The sequence below is a fragment of the Rhinolophus ferrumequinum genome, chromosome 16 (assembly GCF_004115265.2).
Source record: "Rhinolophus ferrumequinum isolate MPI-CBG mRhiFer1 chromosome 16, mRhiFer1_v1.p, whole genome shotgun sequence".
Taxonomy (NCBI): Eukaryota; Metazoa; Chordata; class Mammalia; order Chiroptera; family Rhinolophidae; genus Rhinolophus; species Rhinolophus ferrumequinum.
Genome location: NC_046299.1, coordinates 50,664,558 through 50,688,339, shown reverse-complemented (window position 1 = coordinate 50,688,339; position 23,782 = coordinate 50,664,558). Strand labels below are relative to the sequence as shown.

Sequence of the window (23,782 nt, the reverse complement as noted above, 5' to 3'; positions counted from 1 at the left end):
TTGTGGATTTTTTTCACTTAGCACAATGTTTTCAGCGTTCATTTATGTTGTAGCATGTGTCAGTACTTCATTGCTTTTTATGGCTGAATAATATTCTGTTGTATGGATATACCATATTTTGTTTATCCATTCATCCATGGACATTTGGGTTGTTTCCACCTTCTTGGCTATTGTGAATAATGCTGCTATGAACATTCATGTACAAATATTTGTGTGGACATGGTTTTTCATTTTTTTTTGTTTAAGTTTCAGGTGTACAAAGCAATGTAATAGTTAGACATTTGGATATAGACCTAGGAGTGTATTGGGTCGTATGGTAACTCTATGTTTAACTTTTCTGAGGAACTGAAAAACTGTTTCCCAAAGTAGCTATACCATTTTACATTCCTACGAACAACGTATAAGTATTCCAGTTTCTCCACGCTTATCAACACTATTATTATTATTATTATTATTATTATCATTATTATTATTATTATTATTATTTTACTATAGCTAAAGGGGCTGTGAAATGGTATCTCATTGTATTGATTTGCATTTCCATAATGACTAATGATTTTGAATGTTTTTTCATGTACTTACTGGCTATTCGTATATCTTCTTCAGAGAAATGTCTCTTCAAATCCTTTTCCCATTTAAAAAATGGATTATTTCTATTATTTTTATTGTTGAGTTCTAAGAGTTCTGTATATATTCCAGGTCCTAAACTTTTGTTAGAAATATGATTTGCAGTTTTTTCCCCATTCTGTGGGCTGTCTTTTCACTTCCTTGAAGGACAAAAGTTTTAAATTTTGGTAAAGTCCAACTTATCCATTTTTCCTTTGTCTGCTTGTGCTTTAGGTGTCATATCTAAGAAACTTGACCAGATATTATGTCTAATTGCCTACTGAAGGTTATGAAAATTTACACCTATTTTTTCCCCTAAGAAGTATAGTTTTTTTTTTTTTTTAAAGATTTTATTGGGGAAGGGGAACAGGAAGGAACAGGATTTTATTGGGGAACAGTGTGTATTTCCAGGAGCTTTTTCCAAATCAAGTTGTTGTCCTTTCAGTCTTAGTTGTGGAGGACACAGCTCGGCTCTAGGTCCAGTTGCCGTTGCTAGTTGCTAGTTGCAGGGGGCACAGCCCACCATCCCTTGCGGGACTTGAGGAGTTGAACCGGCAACCTTGTGGTTGAGAGCCCACTGGCCCATGTGGGAATCGAACCGGCAGCCTTCGGAGTTAGGAGCATGGAGCTCTAACCGCCTGAACCACCAGGCTGGCCCCGAAGAAGTATAGTTTTAAACTTCAAAATAGTCATTGATCCATTTTGAGCTAAACATTTTAGGCTCAATTTAAAATTTTCTTATGTTTCTCCCCAGGTAATTAATGTATTTGTTGTTATTGCAAATGGGATAATTTTTTATTGCTTCCTGTGATTGGTTGTTGTTTGTATAAAGTGATCCTTTTCTAAAGGGAATGCCATTTTTTTCAAATAATTATTTTTTAAGTAGTATAATTTGATTTTAAAATTCAGTCTTTAGTGAGGTTTCATTGAAAACTGCTTTTAGAACAGTTTACCTTCACTTCATATTCCTTACTTAAGCTTAAAAATCTAAAATGTATATCGTAAAAAGTTTTACTTTTCACTCGTATCCTTAGGGTGGTGAAGACACTAAAGTTGTCTTATCAGGACTTTTATGTAAATAAAAAACAGATGAAATTTGTTTTGGAGCAAAAGGGATTGATGGTAGTATTATATTATATTATGCCAGCTAATAGAGCTGTGGAGTTGATCATTTGATTTTGCTAACTCTGTCCATGATTTAAATTTGTATCTTCACTTTAGTGTACTTGGACTTTGTTTTTTGGCTCCTTTGTTTGCTTATAGAAATATTCTTTTAAAGTACATTAAAGAAAATGCAGAAGTTGAGCGAAGAGAATTGACTGTGAACCCCTTCTCAGACATTGTTAATAGTTTTTGAGTTCTTTTAACTACTGTATAAAGTTTTAAAGTTTTTATGTACATATATCTAAATATGTTCTTTAAAGTTCGAAATTGGGCTTTAAAACTCCCCCACATGTATATTTAGCACTCTCCAAATTAGAAGACAAACCTAGTTTTAAGAGTTTAAATCTCTAAAGGATTGCTGCTTTTTATATTACTGCTTTTTTTAAAATACTCTAACCATGTTATGAAATCAGAGTTTCATTAATATAACCAGTTTATACAACCAAGAGAAGATACTGCAAATTCCATCTTAGAAAAATATAGACTATGTTAATATTTGGAAATACCAGCATTTATAAGCACCAGGGAAAGTATGTATAATTTAATGTTTACTTCTTTTCCTTCTTCCCTTCCACTGCCTCTGTCCACTCTCTTCTCCCACTCAAATTCCTAAACTGTAAAGCGTCTGCATCTGTCTGCTAAACAGACTGGGCTGTTTGTTTCTTCTCACTGTCTTAGCCCAGGTTTGAGATTGCCTGGGCTTCCCACCATTCTTCCAGTCTTTTTGGTTCCCGTGTCCCTTGAGACACCCTTGGCAACAAATCCAGCTATTCCTGAGTTCTTGCCCCACATCAAAAAGTAACATTTCTTAAGTATCTTGTAAAGCCCAGTATCTTCCTAGGGACTTTCATCTAAAGCACTGCTGTTTTTTTTTTGTTACTTGCACTAGTGGTCAGATTTGGCCTCCTATTTTGATGCCGTTTTACTTATTATGCTGCTTCTTAGAGGAACCACCAAATGAAGGTGGACATTCTGTATGAGTCTTTCTAATTCCGGGGCTCTTAATATCACTTATGGTAAATTTTTTGTGTTCTATATCCTGGGAACAATACTTCTGACCTTTTTTCTTACATTGGGAAATGTATGCATTTGTAATTAAAGTGTTTGAAATAGTTGAGAGGTATATTATGCAGTTTAAAAATCAGTGAAGAATGGCACCATTTTAATAATAAATACGATTAATTTCTTTCTGAAACCTTCCCCATCAGCCTACATATATTTGTCCACTGTTTCTGATTTAGGGGAACTTCACTTTCTTAGTTGAAACAGAAACTTCAGACATTGAGTTTAACTTCAACTGTGAATCCAAACTCCAATTTAAATCTTTTAAAAAATGGACTAAAATCACATTTATTCTCAAACTCTGTATCTGTGATATAGAAGAAGCAGTTATTGGCTCTCACAATTAAGCAGAAAAAAATTGAAATACCATTGAAAAATTGTTTTCTGGTGATAGGGAAGAGAGAGGAATAAATACATGAGAATTCTTTACAATTTTTATTTTACCTACATAAATATTAACTACAGAGTTGATGAGAGAAACTATATGAAGTAGGACTCTGGGTTGAACAGAAACCTGGCAGACTCTGGGTTGAACAGAGAAACATACTGGCACATAGTGGGATTTATTTAAGTATTGTGGGGATCAGGAGTTAACAGCTGAGGTCAGAAGTGTGATTAGACTTCAAGAATAACTGGAACATCAAAGGGTTTTCTTAAATCTCTGGTCTGTGTTCCTCTCTGCCTATCTGCTTCAATTTTTTAGTCATTCCAGATACGCTTCATTTACTTTTTTGACCAATATGTCAAAACTTGGTCCCTAACTTCTCCTGGTCTTTATTTATAATAGTTCAGGCAGTCAGAGAGTACCTGCCATTTCTTTTTCAGTTTTCATTTTCAAAATTTCCAGTAAAGAACTGAATAGCCATTTGGTTAGGGAGAAGTATGCTGTATAACATGACTGTTGAAACTGTGGGGATGAATTAAAGGTAGACTGAGACAGTGAAAAAGGTAGGAGGGGGAAGTTTTCAGAAGAAAGAGAGTGGGGGTGGTAGAAGTGCCAAATGGGTAAAGAAGAGGTGTGTGTTTTGTAAATGATCTTATTTTCAGCTTTTTTTCTGACAGGGAAGACTTTGACTTTGAACTTTGGAAGAACCTCCACAAGACAGCTGTGTAGCACTGTCCGTTAAGGGCAATGTCTTGAGTTAGAGCTTTTTCCCAACCAAATCTTGAAATGCTGTTCAGTTGGAATGATGCCAATGGCTGGGTTCACTGCTTGAGTACAGAAAGCTGTGTCAGAGAGGCTAGCATGATTCCTGAGTTTTTGGTAGAAAAGTTGGTCATACCATTAAAGCCCTTGGCCAGCAGATTGTAAGTACTAGAGAGGTAGCTCACTCTCTCTGGGAGCAGAAGTATGACTGGAATTCATGGAATTAAGTTAAAACAAATGGCAATTTGCTGAGGGATTATAAGGAAGAGCAGAAATGTAACTAGTTTTATTAGCAATCACTCTTAGTGGTCTTGGAAAATCCATCTGCTTATAGGGACGAGACATGCCAAGTCTTGATATATACCACATTGTATTGGCCTGAATTAGTGTTGGTCTTCTGCATTGACCATAAAAATTGTCAGAAAGATTAGTCTAACACAGATGTCAGGAAGGCCAACAGTTGAATATAGGATTTGTATGAGGAAAAATAAACTTAAAGCTGGAGCCCTCTAAAAGAAGTTTTGGAACAGTTGTGGAAGGCCTGGAGAGAATGTTAGAAGGAGCCCTGTGGAAAATTTTTAGCGTCAGGGAAAGTTTAGATTAGAATATCAAGCATTCTTTAGTCTCCCTTATTAATTGTTGAATGATTTGTTTGGGAAAGACAAACTTTCTTTTAGAAACGTAATTTAATCAACTTAATCTATTTTATACTTTCAGAAGAGATCCACAGCTTTTTTTTATTTTTTATTTTTTTGGTTAACTTTTAAATTTACTTTAATGTGTTTTTCCAGGACCCATCAGCTCCAAGTCAAGTAGTTGTTTCAATCTAGTTGTGGAAGGTGCAGTTCACAGTGGCCCTTGCGGGGATTGAACCGGCAACCTTGTTACGAGCGCCGCGCTCTAACCAACTGAGCTAACCTGCTGCCCTGGGAAAGACAAACTTTTAAAAATGTTGCAATTTTTTTCTTGGAAGAAAAATGTTAGACTGAAAGGCTAATAGATTATTTTTGCTAGATGCCCTGTTCTAGTAATTCATTGAAAAACTTGTACATACAATTCAATGAATTCTGATAACTCAAAGTTGTAAATATTTACAATGTAGTAGAACTGTTTTAAAATCTGTTCCCAGGTTTTATTGACCTGTAAGTGTATGAGACTGGACTTTTCCTGGAAGAAGGACTATAGGAAAATTTTGGATAAATAATACACTTTGCAATTTATTTTAATCCATGCCTACCTGAGAATATGTTTCCCAGGAAGATTTCTTCCATACTGTTTTTGTTTTCTTACAGTTTTTAAAATATAATATTCATGTATATCAAACATTATATGTAATATACATGTATGTTATAAAAATTAGATAATAAACACTCATGAGCCTACTATCTAACCAAGGACCAAATATTATCAGTAATTTATCCATATTGGTCATCATTAATTTTATTCTAATATAAATTTATCTTTGTATCTTTGGCTCTTCTTTGGCTTTCTTTTCTTTCTTTCTGTCTGTCAAGTCTTCTCAGGGAGCTGTCTGAAATTTACCTTTCTTTTAAAGGAGATTGCATTCTCTTAAACCCATTTAAATTCTATTTCAAACTTGCTTGAGGATTTAGAATAGAACACATTTGTATCTTACTATTTTTGATAAAATCCTAATATCTTTGGGATGCTTGACTCTAGATGCTTATAAATATGAGTTGCTTTGCAAGCTGCTAACCAAATGAAGGTGGAAATAAGTGGAAGTGAGACTTCATTAGTAAGGAAACCATTATGTTTTAAAAACCTGTGATTGATAAAGATAATACTTGCCTCTTATGTCATGTCACACATATCACTTAAGGTTTCTGAAAGCATGTGGATGAGATAATATTAAAACAGATTAGAGGAACCATTCCAGAGAGTAATTAGAAATTCAATGACATTTTTCAAAAAATAAGTTAAAGTTAAATCTATTTTAAAGGCAGAGAGCACCTTTTCTATGAGTTTAAGGGATGTTTGTATCCAGTGGTTCTCGCAGTTTAATTCCCCAGACCATAGCATCAACATCACCTGAGAACTTTCGTTGATTCCGATATAGCAGCGGTTTGCGAACCACTGCTACACAGGGCTATCTTTATTTTTATTAACCAGCTTAGGTTGGCATGGTCGTTTGGAGTAATGCTGTATGCATCTGAACTTTCTATTGTAAATGACAGAAATCCAACCTAAACTAGCTTAAGAAAAAGGGAATTTACAGGCTTGCCTAGCTGAGTTGGAAGATGATTGGGGTAGCTCACAGATTCAAAGCAATAATTGGAAGACTCAGGACTGAAGAGCTTGGAACTGCTTGTCTCGGCATGACTTTTTCCTGTTTATAGATTGGGTTCCGATGTATCCTTGACAAGTGGGAAAGATGGTCACAAGCAGTTCCAAATTCATACTCTCTGAGCTTAGCAACTGTTGTAAGAGCTGCTTTTTATGATTGCACAAGTCCCACCCCTCAAGTGTTATGTTCATGGGAATGAAGATCAGTGACTGGCTTAGCCTGGGTCATGTGTCTCTGGGAGGAAGGAAAATAGAAAAGTGTGCTGTTCTGGCGGAGTAGGCGGTGTAGTTCACTGCTAGGCATCTGGGTCGCTTTCAAATAAGCGCAACTGCCTTTGAAGCAGAGAGAGAAAGCTGGAGGCTTATAGAGGTAGAAAATGGAACATGTTCAAACGTGTATAGTATTTTTAGCTACTTTTTTGTGTTAGAGAGTAGATAACCACTTCATTAAAAGCTTAGGGTGCCATAATATGGGAGCTGATGTTTTAGGTTTATTATTTTGTGGAGTTAATTTTTTGTCACTATAAAAGTCAATATACCCTGGGAAACTGGCAAATACAGAGAAATAGAAAAAAAATCACCTATTGTTGTGCTGTCCAGAGACAACTTCATTTTGGTGAATTTCCTCTGCATATTTTCTTGCATAGTTGTAATCATATTATGTTAATATTTAAAATTTGTTTTAGTCAATATTTATAGCTTCTGTCAGAGTAGTGGAAACTTATTCAGTAATTTATTCAGTAATTTTTTTAAAGACTATTTTTCTTTGGGTAGTTTTAGGTTCACAGAAAAATTGAGAGGATAGTACAGAGATTTCCCACCCCCCCATACCCCCCACACGTGCATAGCCTCCCCCGTTACCCACATTCCCACCAGAGTGGGACATTTGTTACAATTGATGAATCTGCACTGACAAACCATAATTGTCCAAAGTCCATAGTTTACATTCCGGTTCACTCTAGGTCTATGGGTTTGGACAAATGTATAATGACATGTATTTATTGTTATGATATCATACAGAGTATTTTCACGGCCCTAAAAATCCTCTCCGCTCCATCTATTCAACCCCACACACTGATTTTTTTTACTGTCTTCATAGTTTTGTCTTTTCCAGAATGTCATATTCTTGGAATCATGCAGTATGCAGCCTGTTTGACTTCTTTCACCAAATAATATGGATTTAAGGTTCCTCCATGTCTTTTCACGGCTTGACAGCTCGTTTCTTTTTAGCATTGAATAATTTCTAGATATACCCCAGTTTATTCACCTCCTAAAGGACATGTTGGTTGCCTCCAAGTTTTGGAGCTGCTATAAACTTCTGCCTGTAGGTTTTTGTGTGGACGTAAGTTTTCAACTCCTATGGGTAAATACCAAGGAGCGTGATTGCTGGATTGTATGGTAAAAGTATGTTTAAGTTTTTAAGATACTGCCCAACTGTTTTCCAAAGTAGTGTACCATTTTGCATTCCCACCAAGAAAGAATGAGACTTGATGTTAATTTTCAAATCTTGTTTTTTTCATTTAAATTCACAAGTTAAAGGATATGTTCATTTTAAGTTTCTTGACATCGAGCATCATCAAAATTGTTAATTTGTTTTATTGTTCATTTGATGGGCACAGAGTAAGCTATCTTATTTCAATTTTTTTGTGTCCTTCATTACTAATAAATGAGCTCTTTTTGTTTAGTTATCTATTTATAGTCCCTTTTTTGTGACTTTCTGTGTTCTTCATCCACTTATCTATTAACTTCTTAGTGGTTTTCTTATTGATTTGTATGAGTTCCTTAAATGAGCTTTATTTTCTTTAGCTTCCTAGTTCGTAGTTTATAGTTTTCAAAAATATATATAAACCTAAATTATTTTGTGTATTTAAATTCCATCTGGCTTTCAATAGGTTGCTTCATCATTTTTAAGCTTAGAATTCTCTATTTGAGAGATCCAATAATTTTTGTTGTTTTTTTTTGTTGATTATAACTCTTTAATCCACCTAGAATTTATTTTGCAGCATGATGTAAGATAAAGGTATATTCTTCAGGTGATTAATGCTTTGATTTTTATATAAGCTCTATCATTCTTAAAATGCAATTTTCAAGTAATTTCTGTAGGCTAATGGTTCTTGATTCATTGTGAGGTTTAAGGATGATGAAAGATGACAAAGAAACTTTAGTGACAACATATTTATCAATGAAAAAAGTGATAACCTCTTATCTGACAAATCTAAACTTTCTCATCAGAGCTAAACATTTAGACAACATTTCTGATCAGCTTCCTGTTAGTACAGCAGAAGCATTTTTATTTTCTGGAAATAAAATTTAGTCATGAAGAAAATTATGGCAGAAACCCATTTAAACAGTGAGAAGATTCTAGACTATTCAGACAGTCCAGGATTTTGAAAAAGCCTAGTGCTTTGGCAGGAGCCCAGGAGAGGAAGTGTCTGCATCTGCTACATTCTAGAAGCCTTCCCAAAGAGTTACTGTAAAGCAGCCAAGAGAGCAGTGTGTTTTACTACTGTGTGGTTCTGGAAGTATCTGGAAGCTTGCAGCAAGCTTGAGGGAGGAGACTTAGGAGTACTTCCAGAATGTTCGTTTCTATGGCGAGCTATTTTTACTGAGATTCAAGTTAGGAAAGTGGGGCTATTTTTTATTTTATTTTTTTGCAGAATAGGGAGCTTCTCAGTGTGGACTTGGACCTGCTCGTTTAGGTGAAGTCACTGGGGAAGAGTCAGAGGTGCCTGCACAATGAGGAATAGGGTGACAAGTCAGAGTAACCAGAGGGAGCGTGTTACTGGGGCAAATGGTACTTTCACGGTAACTTTTTCTCCTGTAAGGGAATAAGGAGGACTTAAAGTGCAGGTGTGTGATGGAGAAAGGAGCAAGGGAAGAGGGCTCATGTGGCAAAGCCGGCTCAGTCTTTCTGCTGTTTGGTATCTGCATCTGCCATGAAGAATCCATTCCCGAAAAGACAATGCTCCCGGGGACAAAAATAAAAGCAAAAGGGCTTTGCTGCCAGGTTTAAAAAAAAATACCACAGCTATGTACTAGGCTAAGGATTTTTTATTTTTACATAGAACACAGTAGATAAGAGAAAGCAACTCAACACTAGGTCCTTTAAGTAAAGTTACGAGCTTAAATTGACAGTGCTGTTTATTCTTTTTGGATTCTATACAACTTTTTAAAAATAATAGCTTTATTGAGATATAATTCATATACCATACAATTCACCCATTTAATGTTCATGATTCAATGGTTATTAGTAGTTTCACAGTGTTCTTTAACTATCAATCACCACAGTCAATTTTAGAACATTTACATCACCCCCAAATCTACAACTTTAATTGAACTTATTTTAAAATTTAAAGCCATATAGGGAAAAGATGGAGCCAGTTGGAATTTAAAGGATTAATCAGAAAGCTCTGAAAGCTTTTTTTCTCTTAAAACATATTCTAACATTTTAGAATGTATTTTGGTAATATTTAAATTAAGTTACTTTAATAAACTTGTATATTTTTATGGGAAACCGATGGTTTAAATCTAGATCACAGAAAAGTAATTTTTCAGGCTATTCGGTTACTCTAATCGTAGTAATAATTAAGGAGAAAATAAACTCGTTGAATTTTTAAGCATAAATTGTCAGTTGATAACAAGCATTTTTTTAAACATGAAATATCAAGCTAGAGTACTTTAATTATGTGAAAAATAAGATAGTAGCTTTTATTAATATTAAATCAATTTACAAGAATTAACAATAGTCCCATGGGCACTAGCATTGGGGTGACTTACATTTTGATTGTAAGAAAAAAATAGGTTAGGAACTTTTCCTACCTTCAATTTTTTTTTTGTAATGGCCATATTTCTCTTGTAGGTGTGTAAAGCTGTAAAATGAAGTCTTCCAAGATGATCCGGTGTGTTTTAATTGTAGGGATTCTACTTCCCCAGTCTTTGGCCCATCCAGGCTTTTTTACTTCAATTGGTAAGTCTTAACTCTTTTTTGGTTTGTATTGTTTTTGCATTTAAAAATTTCCATTTTTCAGTGTTTTAACTCAGTAAAAATGAACACACTGTATTCCCTAATAGATGCTCTCTTTAAAATTCAATTTTATTTTTCTTTAAGTTGCTTTTTTTCTGATTACGAAAACAATACATTTACAGGTTAGGAACTTAGGAAAATTTAGAAAAGCATACCAAAGAAAATTTTTTGTAAATGGGTCCACCCAGCAAATAATCTAATGCTTATACGTAGTCCTTTTTAATGCACAGATACACAAACAATATACTGCACGTTATTTCATATCCTGCTTTTTCCATTTAAGAATCTACTGTGAACACGTTATTTTTTTCTACATCATAATTTCTTCAAAAAATTTTAAAAGTATTGATTAAAGTGGGGAAAAAACAGAAATATATAGAATGTAAGACCTCCGACATGTCCTCTTTCTTCCAGAAATACTCGTCACGGTTCGATGTGTATCCTCTATATTTTCTTATATGCATGGTTTCATCTGTCTTAAATGAGATGTTTTCCTTCATCCTGTTGACCAGCTTTACCTTTATGTAATTGTAGAGCCAACTAAAACACGAATGTTATATTTATGACACCTAATTTTGGGATATAAAATGATGAGTCCTCTCATCCCATTATAAATAACTAAATACGGATTATTTGAACTTCAATTATGAAGAATACTTTTTGTTACTATGGTTTTTATTTATTGAATAAAAATTTAATTCTAATTATCCTCAAAAACGGAAAACAGTGAGAGGGGAACTAAGGAAGAAGAATTATTGATCCTTGGAAAGTAGTGTTTTATTTTAAATGAAACAACATTCATTTTATTTAAATGAAATTTTAAATGAAAAAACAATTTGCCAAGCGAAATAAATCAGACAGAAAAAATAAAAAACTGTATGATTTTACACATATGTGTGATATAAAACTGAAAGCAACTAATGAACAAGACAAAAAAAACCTCATAGACACAGACAACAGTTTAGTGGTTACCAGAGGGGATAAAGGGGAAAAAGGGGTGTTAGATGAGGGTAAATGGGGGGTCAAATATATGGTGATAAGAGAAATGACTCTGGATGGTGAACACACAGTGCAATATATAGATGAAGTATTATAGAAATGTACTCTTGAAACCTATATAATTTTACTAACCAATGTTATCCCAATAAATTTAATAAAAATATAATAAATAATAAAAAGAACCCAATTTGCTGATATGGTCCAAGCTTGTAAAATTAAGTAGCTGAAAATTAGAATTGGAACACATGATTAGAAAAATTTGGGGCTTTATTTTTATTTATCTGGTCAAAAGAAAAGGAGAAAGAAATGCTGTCTCCAACATATCAGATTCATGCCAGTTAAATCCACTCATAGAATGAAGCATTCTTGATTATTCTTAAATTATTCCTGAATATGAGTATTTGATAACGCTTTTTCCTTTTAGGTCAGATGACTGATTTGATCAATACAGAGAAAGATCTGGTGACTTCCCTGAAAGACTATATTAAGGCAGAAGAAGACAAATTAGAACAAATAAAAAAGTAAGCAACGTGTTTTACTTATTATGACTCTGACTCCACCTGGATGTTTTCTTTCTACAGCTGAAACATTGGGTGGAAGTGAAAGCTATCTGTTGATAATAGCCATTTTAACAGGTGTGAGGTGGTATGTCATTGTGATTTTGATTTGCATTTCCCTTATAGCTTGTGAGGTTGAGCATCTTTTCATATATCTGTTGGTCATCTGTATGTCTTCTTGGGAAAAGTGTCTGTTCAGGTCCTCTGCCCATTTTCAATTGGTTTGTTTGGGTTTTTTTGCCCTTGAGTTGTATGAGTTCTTTATATATTTTGGATATTAATCCCTTATCGGAGGTGTTGTTTGCAAATATCTTTCTCCCATTCGGTTGGTTGCCTTTTTGTTTTGTTGATGGTTTCTTTTTCTGTGTAGAAGCTTTTTAGTTTGATGAAATCACATTTATTTATTTATTGAAGATTTTATTGGGGAAGGGGAACAGGAATTTATTGGGGAACAGTGTGTACTTCCAGGACTTTTTTCCAAGTCAAGTTGTTGTCCTTTCAGTCTTAGTTGTGGAGGGTGCAGTTCAGCTCCAGGTCCAGTTGCTGTTTTCTAGTTGCAGGGGGCACAGTCCACCATCCCTTGCGGGACTCGAGGAATCAAACAGGCAACCTTGTGGTTGAGAGCCCACTGGCCCATGTGGGAATCAAACTGGCAGCCTTCGGAGTTAGGAGCATGGAGCTCCAACTGCCTGAGCCACTGGGCCGGCCCACATTCATTTATTTTTGATTTTACTTCCCTTGCCGTTGAGGTTAAATTCATAAAATCCTCTCTAAGACTAAGGTCTGTAAGTTCAGTACCTTTGTGGGTGGTGAACACACAGCGCACTATACAGATGATGTATTATAGAATTGTATACTTGAAATCTATATAATTTTATTAAGCAATGTCATCCCAATAAATTTAATAAAATAATAAAAAAAGAGCCATTTGTCAGTCTTCAAAAGCCGGCTGAAATGGGTAAAATAGGAGAACAGAAAGCAAGAGGTAGGCCTGGGCCAAGAGTTCACATGGATTGAGATTAGAATATAAATGGGTATTGGTTAGTAACTGACAAGTTTTTTAAATGGTTGCTAATATCTTCTGTCCTTTAACCTCTCTAATCAAGCCACATTCTGTAACAATTTTCGAATTCTATTTATCCTTCACTCCTATTGCTCCATTCTAGAGATTACAATGATAAGTATGGTTAGTATTATTTAATTGATATAGATTTTCCTCAAATGTTACTTTATTTTTAATTGATTCAGATTCATAGTTAATCCTGATCTGAGGTTTCATATCTTTTGTTTAATGAGTAGTTAGGTATTCAGTTTTTGTTTTTTTTTAATGGTGTCTATTTATGATTCTTTTCACCAAATATAAATGCTGCAGAGTTTTTAGGCCTCCTCACAAATCAACTTCTTTTCATCAACTTCTTTTCATTCAGCTCTGTCAAGTCTTTTCTCAAGTCGAGATATTTCAAAAGGAAATTATAAAATTGAAAATTAAATCTTGTATAACATTTGAGCTCTCATTATTTAATTTGTCCAGTTGTCTTGCATTTGTGAGCATAAATTTCTTTATTTTGGAGTCTGTCCTCAGATCCTTTTATTTTTCAAATATAGTTGGTATTCAGTATTACATTAGTTTCAGTTACATAGCATAGTGGTTAGAAATTTATTTAACTTATGAAGTGATCCCCCCATTAAATCTAGTACCCACCTGACTCCATACCAGATTTTTTGTTTTACAATATAGTTTCTAGGTACTGAATGTAAAATTTTGGTGTAAGTTTGATTTAAATGAATATGTAACTGAATTTGAATTGGGCTAATTTGTACTTTGCAATAATCAGTTATTTGGCTTCAAGGACCTATGGGGAAATGAAATTTTAGACTCTTCCTAGAGAGCTCCAATTACAACTTTTACTAAGATGGGTTCCATTTGCTGTAACCATTTTGGAGAAACAAAACTAAAACAGAAAGTCTTGTGGTTATATTTTGATTCAACCAAGCTTGATTTTATCCATAAGAGAATTTGCTTTTTAGAAAACCTTTATAATTTTACTTTTAAACAGAATTTTTAGATATAGTTTTAACTCGAAAACATGTTTCACTAAATTGTGTTTTTCCTTATTAAGTGTATGCGTACTCCATTAATGTGTCTTACATGTATAGATGGGCAGAGAAGTTAGATCGGCTAACCAGCACAGCAACCAAAGATCCAGAAGGATTTGTTGGGCACCCTGTAAATGCATTCAAGTTAATGAAACGTCTGAACACTGAGTGGAGTGAGTTGGAGAATCTGGTCCTTAAGGATATGTCCGATGGTAAGTGAGATGGTAAGCCTAGGTAGCCAAGCAAGGCACTATTGCTACCACCTGTAGAAATGCTAAAAGTAGTTATAAATTCAGTTCCCCGAATATCAAGTTAATTATTGCTGGGGTGTGTTTGGTTTGATCATGGTTAATTTATTCTAGATCCCGAATTCCTTGATTAAAAAAAAAGATAAAAACTGAAAACAAAGAAATAAAACTTACTGTCAAAAAAGGGAAGTGATTTCTATTGGTGATTAACACTTGTGCAGTTTGCTTTGACATATACAAAAGTGATTTGATTATTTGGCATATAGTTTCATTTCTGGAGGTAGTCATTTTCATTTTAGGATTACTCTCAGAGTTCATAAATTTATGGATAGACTGTACCTTCTAATCAATTTTTAATGTATCGGGAGGTGTACTATAAGGAAAAGTGTTAGAGGTGTTCTACATACTATTTTTAAAGTTAGGATTGTTTAACTTAATGTAGACAATAAATTAAAAACTGAGGCCACAAACAGTAATAATGAATATCTTTCTAATTGAAGTAAGTTGGAGCTGGAATATTGAGGTGTTTAATATATTTTAGTAACAAACACAGAAAACTAAGTCTGGAGGAACTAAAGGGATTGTGCTTAGTATATAGTAGAGGCTCAAATATTTGCTGAATGACTGAAGGTAGCAAAAAAAAAAAAAAAGAGAGGGATGGAGGGAGGAAGAGAGAATTGAGCTAGCTATGTAGATGCAATACTTCAAGGGTGCTTACAAGTGTTTGTGAGCAGTAAACTATTTTGCATAGGGCAGGAAGCCTTGAAAAGAAAAATTAATGTAAGCACTATGAATACTTCTTCATGATGAGAAATACCTGTGATTATTGCTCTCTTATATAACACTCTGAGAACATTTTTAAGGTCATGTATGTGTGTGTATACACACACACACACACACATGTACACACATACATATTCATGAATTTATTTATTTAAAATTCTCAAATACTGACCTAAGTTTCTTTTTATAAGGTAAACCTTGAGAATTTGACATTTTAATCTGTGGTAGTCATCCATAATGCTATAATGTATATGTTTATTAGAGGGGAAGTAAGCAACTTCTGGGATTTTGTTTTGGGGAATAAAAAACATTATGATCTTCTGTAAAATTTGAAAAACTTGCTTATAAAATTCCATGTGGTTATTATGACTGAGAGTTGGTCTTAAAACTAAAAAAAAAATTAAAAATGCTTGATAATGAACTTCAGGCCTCTTCCAACTAGTTGTTCATTTGTACATATGCATTAACGTAAAAATACCTGGCCTTCTGCTGATCAAAATACACATAGCTGATAAGGAAATGAGAGGTGAGGGAAGTCTCATACCTTGACAGATACATTAAAAAAATTTTAAATCACTTTTTGTTTTTGTTTTGGTTCTTTAAGGAGTATTTAGCCCCCCATTCTCTTTAATAGTTATATATAGTTACCAGTAATTAGTTTGTTAGTTTGGTTTTTGCTATATTATATGAAAACTTTTAAAATTAAGATTAGGTTTTATATAGAGCAAATCTTGACTGATGAACACTATATTCAACAATTAAACAGATCTAACTATATTTTAATAAGTTGGCTTACCTGATCTTAAGTATATAATTAATAACTCTTCATCCTTTTAAAGAATTCCACCAAACTTTATGTGATTACATATTTATATAATGTGTGGCACATGGAAGAAGAAAACAACTTTAAGAGCATACATTATCATCTGTTATGTGAAAGTATTAATATATTTGGTTGCCATTGAATGTCATTTTCAAATTCATAAATCTGTTCATTCTTCAAGCTTAATGGAGGCTATATTGTGTAACTAAAAAGTCAATTATGTTAGTTGTTGTTTATCTGCTAATACATACAGATATAATTTATGTAGTGATCTCAGATCAACATTAGAAAGGGTTTGGGAAGATTGGATGAGTTGGAGGTATGTCGTCTCATTCAATGTATTTAATTTTTTCTCATTGAGCATGTGGAACATGGTAAAGCGGAAATTATAATAAAATCAGTTTTGAAAAGTCTTTGTAAAGACTGTATTGGAAATTGGAAGTCTCTGAGGTTCTAGAGTCTTTTCTCCCCCCCTCTATTTCCAGGCTTTATCTCTAACCTAACCATTCAGAGACAGTACTTCCCTAATGATGAAGATCAGATTGGGGCAGCCAAAGCTCTGTTGCGTCTTCAGGACACCTACAATTTGGATACAGATACCATCTCAAAGGGTAATCTTCCAGGTAAGAATGCTTCTAGTCTATAAACACTACTATCACTGGGCTTCTCTGTTCAGTCCATTAAAGCAATGTTAATGTAAAAAAATATTTTTGTATTTTAAGATATTTTACTTTAGTTTGTTACACAGCATTTGAGGACTAAGACTAAACAACCTTCCATTTCTTTAGGACTTAATAGCTGTGAAAGCTTATAATTATAGGAACTAACTTGAAGTAGGCAATTTTAGTGTGTATGAAAAAGAGCAATCATTTTTCCAGATGTTTTTCTTTAGAAGACCCAATGTTCGTATGTGAAGTTAAAAGGGAATTGATAATCAAAGTTTATTTATGTTCAGTAATTTAAAAACCAAAACTTGGTGGTATGCACACGTTTTTAAAATTTCTGCAGTGTGCAACATCTTGTTTCCTGATCTGTTTTTGGCAAAACTTTTTTTTTTTAAGTTACAGCTAACTATTTCATGATAATTTGCTTAAAAATTTTTTTATTGTACATAAAACATATAACAAAATTTACCATCTTAACCAATTTTAAATATGCAATTTAGTGGTATTAGCTACATTCACATTATTGTACAACCATCACACCATCCATTTCTCTAGCTCTTTTGATCTTGGGAAATAGAAATTCTATACGCATTAAACAATAACTCTCATTCCCCCTTTTCCCCAGGCCCTGGCAACCATCATTTTACTTTTTGTCTCTGTGATTTTGACTACTCTAAGTACCTGGATCATACAGTATTTATGATTCCACAGATATATGTGGAATCATACAGTATTTATCTTTTTGTGACTAGCTTGTTTCACTTAGTATAATGTTCTCAAGGGTCATCCATGTTGTAGCATATATCAGAATTTCCTTTTTAAGGCTGAATAATTATCATGTATGTACACCACATTTTGCTTATTATCCATTCATCCATCAATGGACACTTGGGTTGTTTCCACATTTTGACTACTGTGAATACTGCTATGAACATGGGTGTGCCAATATCTCTTCAAGACCCTGTCTTCTGTACTTTGGGTATATACTGTGATTGCTGGATCATATGGTAACTCTTTTTAATTTTTTGAGGAACTGACATACTATTTTCCATAGTAGATATACCATTTTATATTCCCACTAAAAGTGCACAAGGGTTCTAATTTCTCTACATCCTTGCCAACACTTGTTATTCTCTCTCTCTTCTCTCTCTCTCTCTCTCTTTCTATATATATATATATATATATATCTTTTTTTTGGTAATTATCAATAGATGTGAGGTGTTGTCTCATTATAGTTTTGCGTTTCCCTAATTATCAATGATGTTGAACATATTTTCATGTGCTTAGCAGCCATCTGTATGGAGAAATGTCTGTTCAAGTTCTTTGCTCATTTTTAAGTTGCGTTGTTTTTTTTGTTGTTTAATAGTTCTCTACATATTCTGGATATTAATCCCTTAGGAAATATGTGATTTGGAAATACTCTCTCCCATTCTGTGGGTTGCCTTTTTACTCTGTTGGTACTGTCTTTTGAGGCACAAAATTATAAAATTTGCATGAAGTCCAATTTGTTGATGTTTTCTTGTATTGCTTGTGCCTTTCGGGTCATATGTAGGAAACCATTGCCCAATCCAATGTTGTGAAGCTTTTGTCGTATGTTTTCTTTTACGAGTTTTATTATTTTAGCTCTTATCTTTAGGTCCTTGATCATTTGGAGTTAATTTTTACATATGGTGTAAGGTAAGGGTCCAGTTTCATTCTTTTGCATGTGAATATCTAATTTTTCCAGCACCATTTGTTGGAAAGACTGTCCTTTTCCCCCATTGAATGGTCTTGGCACCACTGTCAAAAATCATTTGAGTATACAAGCAAGGGTTTATTTCTGGCCTCTATTCCATTGGTCTATATGTCTGTCTTTATGCCAATAGTATGCTGTTTTGATGACTGTAGCTTTGTAGTAAGTTTTAAAATCAGAAAGTGTGAATACATTTTTTTTCAAAATTGTTTTAGCTATTTGGGGTCCCTTGAGATTCCTTCCATATGAATTTTCGAATGGGTTTTTCTATTACTGCAAAAAATGTCATTGGGATTTTGATAGAGATTGTATTGAATCTGTGGATTGCTTTAGGTAGTATTGACATCTTAATATAAACCTTTCACTCGATGAACATGGGATGTGTTTCCATTTATTTATGTCTTCTTTAATTTCTTTCAGTAATGTTTTGTATTTTTCATTATTCGTCCTTCATCTCCTTGGTTAATTCCTAAGGATTTTATTCTTAGAATTGTTTTAGTAATTTTCTTTTCAGATTGTATGTTGTTAATATATAGAAATGCAACTGATTTTTGTGTGTTGACTGTATCCTGCTACTTTGATGAATTTATTTACTATTAATAACTAACAGGTTTTTTGTGTGGAATATTTAGGGTTTTCTACATTTAAGATAATATCATCTGCTAACAGAGATTTTACTTTTTCCTTTCTAATTTGGATGCCTTTTATTGCTTTTTCTTGCCTAATTGCTCTGGCTAGAACTTCCAGTAGTAAGTTGAATGGAAGTGGCAAAAGTGGCATCCTTGTTCTTGTTCTTGATCTAAAGGAAAAGCTTGCAGTCTTTCACCATTGAGTATGTTTACTGTGGGTTTTTCAAAGCTATCTTTTATTATGTTAAGGTAATTTCCCTCTATTCCTAGTTTGTTGAGTGTTTTTTTTTTTTTAATCATGAAAGAGTATTGAATTTCCTCAAATGCTTTTTCTGCATTGATTGAGATGATATGTTTTTTTCTTTATTCTGTTAATGTGGTATATTATAATGATCGATTTTCATATGTTGAAACATCATTGCATTCCAGGAATAAATCCCACTTGGTCATCCTTTTAATACGCAGCTGAATTCTGTTGGCTAATATTTTGTGGAGGATTTTATTTTAATGTCAGTGTTCATAAAGCACATTGGTCTGTAATTTTCTTGTTGTGTCTTTGCCTGGCTTTGGTATAATGATGATGCTGGCTTTGTAGGATGAGATATGAAGTGTTCTCTCCTCTTTAGTTTTTTGGAAAAATTTGAGAATGATTGGTGTTAAATGTTCGGTAAAATTCTCCAATAAAGCCATCGGGTTCAGGGCATTTCTTTTTCAGGACACTTTTGATTACTGATTCAGTAGTTAAAGGTCTATTAAGATTTGCTCTTTCTTTCTTAGTCTTGGTAGGCTTTGTGTTTCTAGAAATTTGTCTAATTCATTTAGGTTATACAATTTGTTGGTGTATAATTTTTCACAGTACTCTCCTATAATCCTTTGTATTTCAGTAGAGTTGGTAGTGATGTCCACACTTTGATTTCGGAGTTTAGTAATTTGAATCTTCTTTTTTTCTTAGTTGATCTAGCTAAAGGGTTGTCAATTTTGTCGATCTTTTTAAAGAACCAACTTTTGGGATCATTAATTTTCTCTATTTTTCTATTCTCAGTTTATCTCTGCTCTAATATTTCCTTTCTTTTGCTAGCTTTGAATTTAGTTCTTGTTTTTCCAGTTTCTTAAATTGTAAAATTAGGTTATTGATTTGAAATATTTCTTGTTTTTTAGTTTAAGCATTGTAATTATAAATTTCCCTTTTAGCACTGCTTTTACTGTGTCCCATAAGTTTTAGTGTGTTGAGTTTTCATTTTCATTTGTCTTTAAGTGTTTTCTAATTTCCCCTGGGATTTCTTCTTTGATTCATTGGTTGTTTAAGAATGTGTTGTTTAATTTCTACAAAGTTTTTGATTTTCTAGTTTTACTTGTGTTCTGATTTCTAACTTCACATGATGATTTACTATTTGCCATCTCTTTTTTTTTTATGAGTGTGCAGTTTATTATCATTACTATCTCCTTGGCATTATCTACTGGAGCAGTGAAATAGTACCTCTGTCTTCATACTGAAATTTATTTTCTTAGTAAGAAAATATAGTAGGATGAGTTATTTGTTAAGATGTTTTCTTGCTCATCTCCCTTCATTTGGGGTGAAGTATTAAGTTGGAAAACTAACCATGACATAAGAATAAATACAGTTTCTATTAAGCTGGAACATAATTCCATTAAGCTGGATTTCCAAAAATGTACAAATTTTTATTTTATTTTCTGTTTCTACTAATATTATACGTTATACACTTCTGATAAGATCATAATCTTATTTTTTTAAATTGGCTTCTGTTTAAAATATCAATTCATATAATAGATATTAACTATTTAATATGTGCCACCCATTATGTTAGGTACTGTTAAGGACGCAATAATGAATAAGACTTACACTGCTCTTGCCCTTCGGGTACTTACATTCTTTTTTTTTTTTAAAGATTTTTATTGGGGGAAGGGGAACAGGACTTTATTGGGGAACAGTGTGTACTTCCAGGATTTTTTTCCAAGTCAAGTTGTTGTTTTTTCAATCTTAGTTGTGGAGGGCGCAGCTCAGCTACAGGTCCAGTTGCCCTTGTTAGTTGCAGGGGGCGCAGTCCACCATCCCCTGGGGGAGTCAAACCGGCAACCTTGTGGTTGAGAGCCCACTGGCCCATGTGGGAATCGAACTGGCAGCCTTCAGTGTTAGGAGCACGGAGCTCGAACCACCTGAGCCACCGGGCCGGCCCGGGTACTTACATTCTTAATGATATAGTACGATGAGTGCCTGGATGAGAATAATTTAGGATACTGTGGGAGCACATGAAAGGAAACCTAATTCTGGACTTGATAAGAGGCATAACAGAAGACCTCCTGAAAGACATGACAATTTAAAAAATTGAGATATAATGGACAAGGAATTAGCCAGGAAATTGGTGGGGGTGGAGGTGGGGCGGAAGTGGGCATGAGAAAAGTATTCCAAACAGAAAGAATATGTATAAAGTCTAGAGAGGAGGAGAGAGCATTTTATATCAGATCCCTAACAAGTAGTTTGTTCAACAGGTGAGTATATGAGTGACGTGGGGATAATGGAGGTTTGGTTTTGTGAGAGTAGTGAGAGAGGAGGCTAGATAGGTAAGTAGAAGCCACCTCTTGAAGGGCTTTGTAAGCCATGTGGAGAAGAGCCATTGAAAAGTTTTCAATAGGGAAGTTGGATGATTTTCATTTTAGAGATGTTATTCTGGCTGCAGAAAGGAGACTGGATTAAGACCTGGGGGTTGAGACAGAAAAATCAGGGAGAAGGCCGTTGTAAAAATTTAAATAAGAGATGATAGTGGTAGCTAGTGGGTATGGAGAGAAGTGGATAGATTATCAAGCTACTGAGGATGTCGAATGGTAGAATTTGATGATGGGCTTGACACTGGATTCAACAACTAGATGGATTCCATTCAGCGAAAGGGGAACACAAAAGAAGCAGGTTTGGTGTATGTGGGGATAATAAATTTCGTTTAGTTTACTATATTTCTTTTCATTTAAAACTTCATTATCTTCCCATCAAAATGACATTGGTTATTATTTAACCCCAATTTTGCTCTGCTTAGTCTTAGGAAATTCATTGGGATCCTCAGTACCTAGCCTTTAATCTAGAGATCCTTTGGTAAGACTTTCATAGAGAATAGCTGAAAGTAAAACATTCTGAGAATATGTGGAATTATTTTTCGTTGGAGCAATGTCCATCCTTTCCATGCACTTTGTCTCTTCTTATTGACTTCTTCAAGTCACTGTTTTGGGCTAGTTCTTACTGAATTTTCCTTTCATGCAAATTCCTTATAAGTATAGCGACTGAAATTTCCTAAGCATATTATATCCTGTAAGTGGTAAAATTATTGTAACACTAAAGTAAACTAATAAACAGTTTTCAGGCTGTCTTTGTTCTCCAAAACTTTCTCTGTTCTTGACAAAGATCACATATACATTTGAAGGCGTCTTGTGCACCTTCCCTTCTTTTCTAGAGGTAGAACTTCTGAACGTGGTGTGTATTCTTCCATCTTTTTATATTAGGTTGGTACAAAAGTAATTGTGGTTTTGCAAATTTTTTTTAACCTTTTAAACTGCAGTTACTTTTGCACCAACCTAATACCTTACTACATATATTGTATTGTTGTGTTTTTAAATTTTAAACAAATAATATATCATACTCTGTGTATCTTTCAGCAACCTTTTTCACTTAATATTTTTGAGTAAGTTCATTTATGTTGACGAAATTCATGTAACTGCTATATGGTCGTGTATGATGCAATTGATTTATTCATTCTTCTGTGGGTGAATGGACACTTAGGTTATTTTCAGTTTTCTGCCATGTTAAACAGTTTTCAACAAACATCCCTGTTTATGTCTTCTTGTGTCCATGTACACACATGCAAGAGTTTCTCTAGGGTATAGGAACTCAGGATATATGCTTCGTCCCCTTTACTATGTGTTATCAGGTTGTTCTCCAGGGCAGATACACCAATTTATACTTTCACCAACAACGTATGAGAGTTCCCATTTCTTCATGTCCGTGTCAACACTTGGTTTTGTCAGACTTAAAATTGTAGCACTTTACGTGTGAAGTAATGGGAGTGAGCGCTGGGGAAAGGATGGTTTATTTGTTTGTTTTTTTCCTAAACTTTTATTTATTTTAAGTATGTTTTTCAAGGACCCATCAGCTCTAGGTCAAGTAGTTATTTCAGTCTTGTTGCGGAGGGCGCAGCTCACAGTGGCCCATGTGGGGATCGAACTGACAACCTTGTTGTTAAGAGCACCGCGCTCTAACCCACTGAACTAACCGGCTGCCCTGGTTTGTTTTTTTAATTGTCCCAAAGCAAAAAAAAAAAAAAATCAGAGAAATGCTGATTTCAGGGGATTTTTATTAAGGCTATGTTACCCCTTGATTCGCTTTGTCTGTTTCTTCCTCCTTTGGGGGAAATGCTTTGTTGTTCAAAAGGGGGAATCCTTTTGAAATGCTTTGTTGATACTTTAATATAAGTTGCTGATACTTTAATATAAGATCTGATAAGTATAGGCATTGGCATCAGTGAAGTCTTTATAGTTCATAGAGACTGTTCGTTTAGTTTCAGTTTGTTCCTAACCCTGATTTGTTGACTAGATCTGTGTCTTCCAGAAGTATCATACTTTTCTTTTTTTCAGCTGTGATTTTTTTTCGGTGTGTGTGTGGCGGGGTGGATATGACAAATGTCTTATATATAAAATTGTATTTACTTTAGGTAGAAGTTGAATGTTCACGCTGTCGGTCTCTTAACATCACTACATCACTGTCTGGGGGAGCTGATAAGGTTACTACACCAAGGAGTAGATTCTCCACAAATTTCCGGAGCTCCCTCAGCTATGAGTGCACCATTCTGCTTCAGATGCAAGACACCAACTCCCCAAGTGTATGCACTTTAAACATATTTCTCCCTTACTAATCAAGTTTTTATCCACTAAGTGTTCCTGT

General features: G+C 34.1%; 1 protein-coding gene across 5 annotated transcripts in view; it reads left to right on the top strand.

The window, feature by feature from the left end:
* P4HA1 (prolyl 4-hydroxylase subunit alpha 1) overlaps window positions 1-23,782 on the top strand; it is a 76,468-nt gene that overhangs the window by 8,461 nt on the left and 44,225 nt on the right. For 4 of the 5 annotated variants that reach the window (XM_033130415.1, XM_033130414.1, XM_033130411.1 and 1 more), the window contains exons 2-5: window positions 10,143-10,250; window positions 11,731-11,827; window positions 14,021-14,172; window positions 16,300-16,437. In XM_033130415.1, coding sequence (XP_032986306.1) covers window positions 10,160-10,250; window positions 11,731-11,827; window positions 14,021-14,172; window positions 16,300-16,437 — 478 coding nt within the window. In that variant the 5' untranslated portion in view covers window positions 10,143-10,159. Of the gene's footprint in view, window positions 1-10,140; window positions 10,251-11,730; window positions 11,828-14,020; window positions 14,173-16,299; window positions 16,438-23,782 lie in introns of all 5 variants that reach the window. The other variant, XM_033130413.1, reaches the window with a different exon arrangement.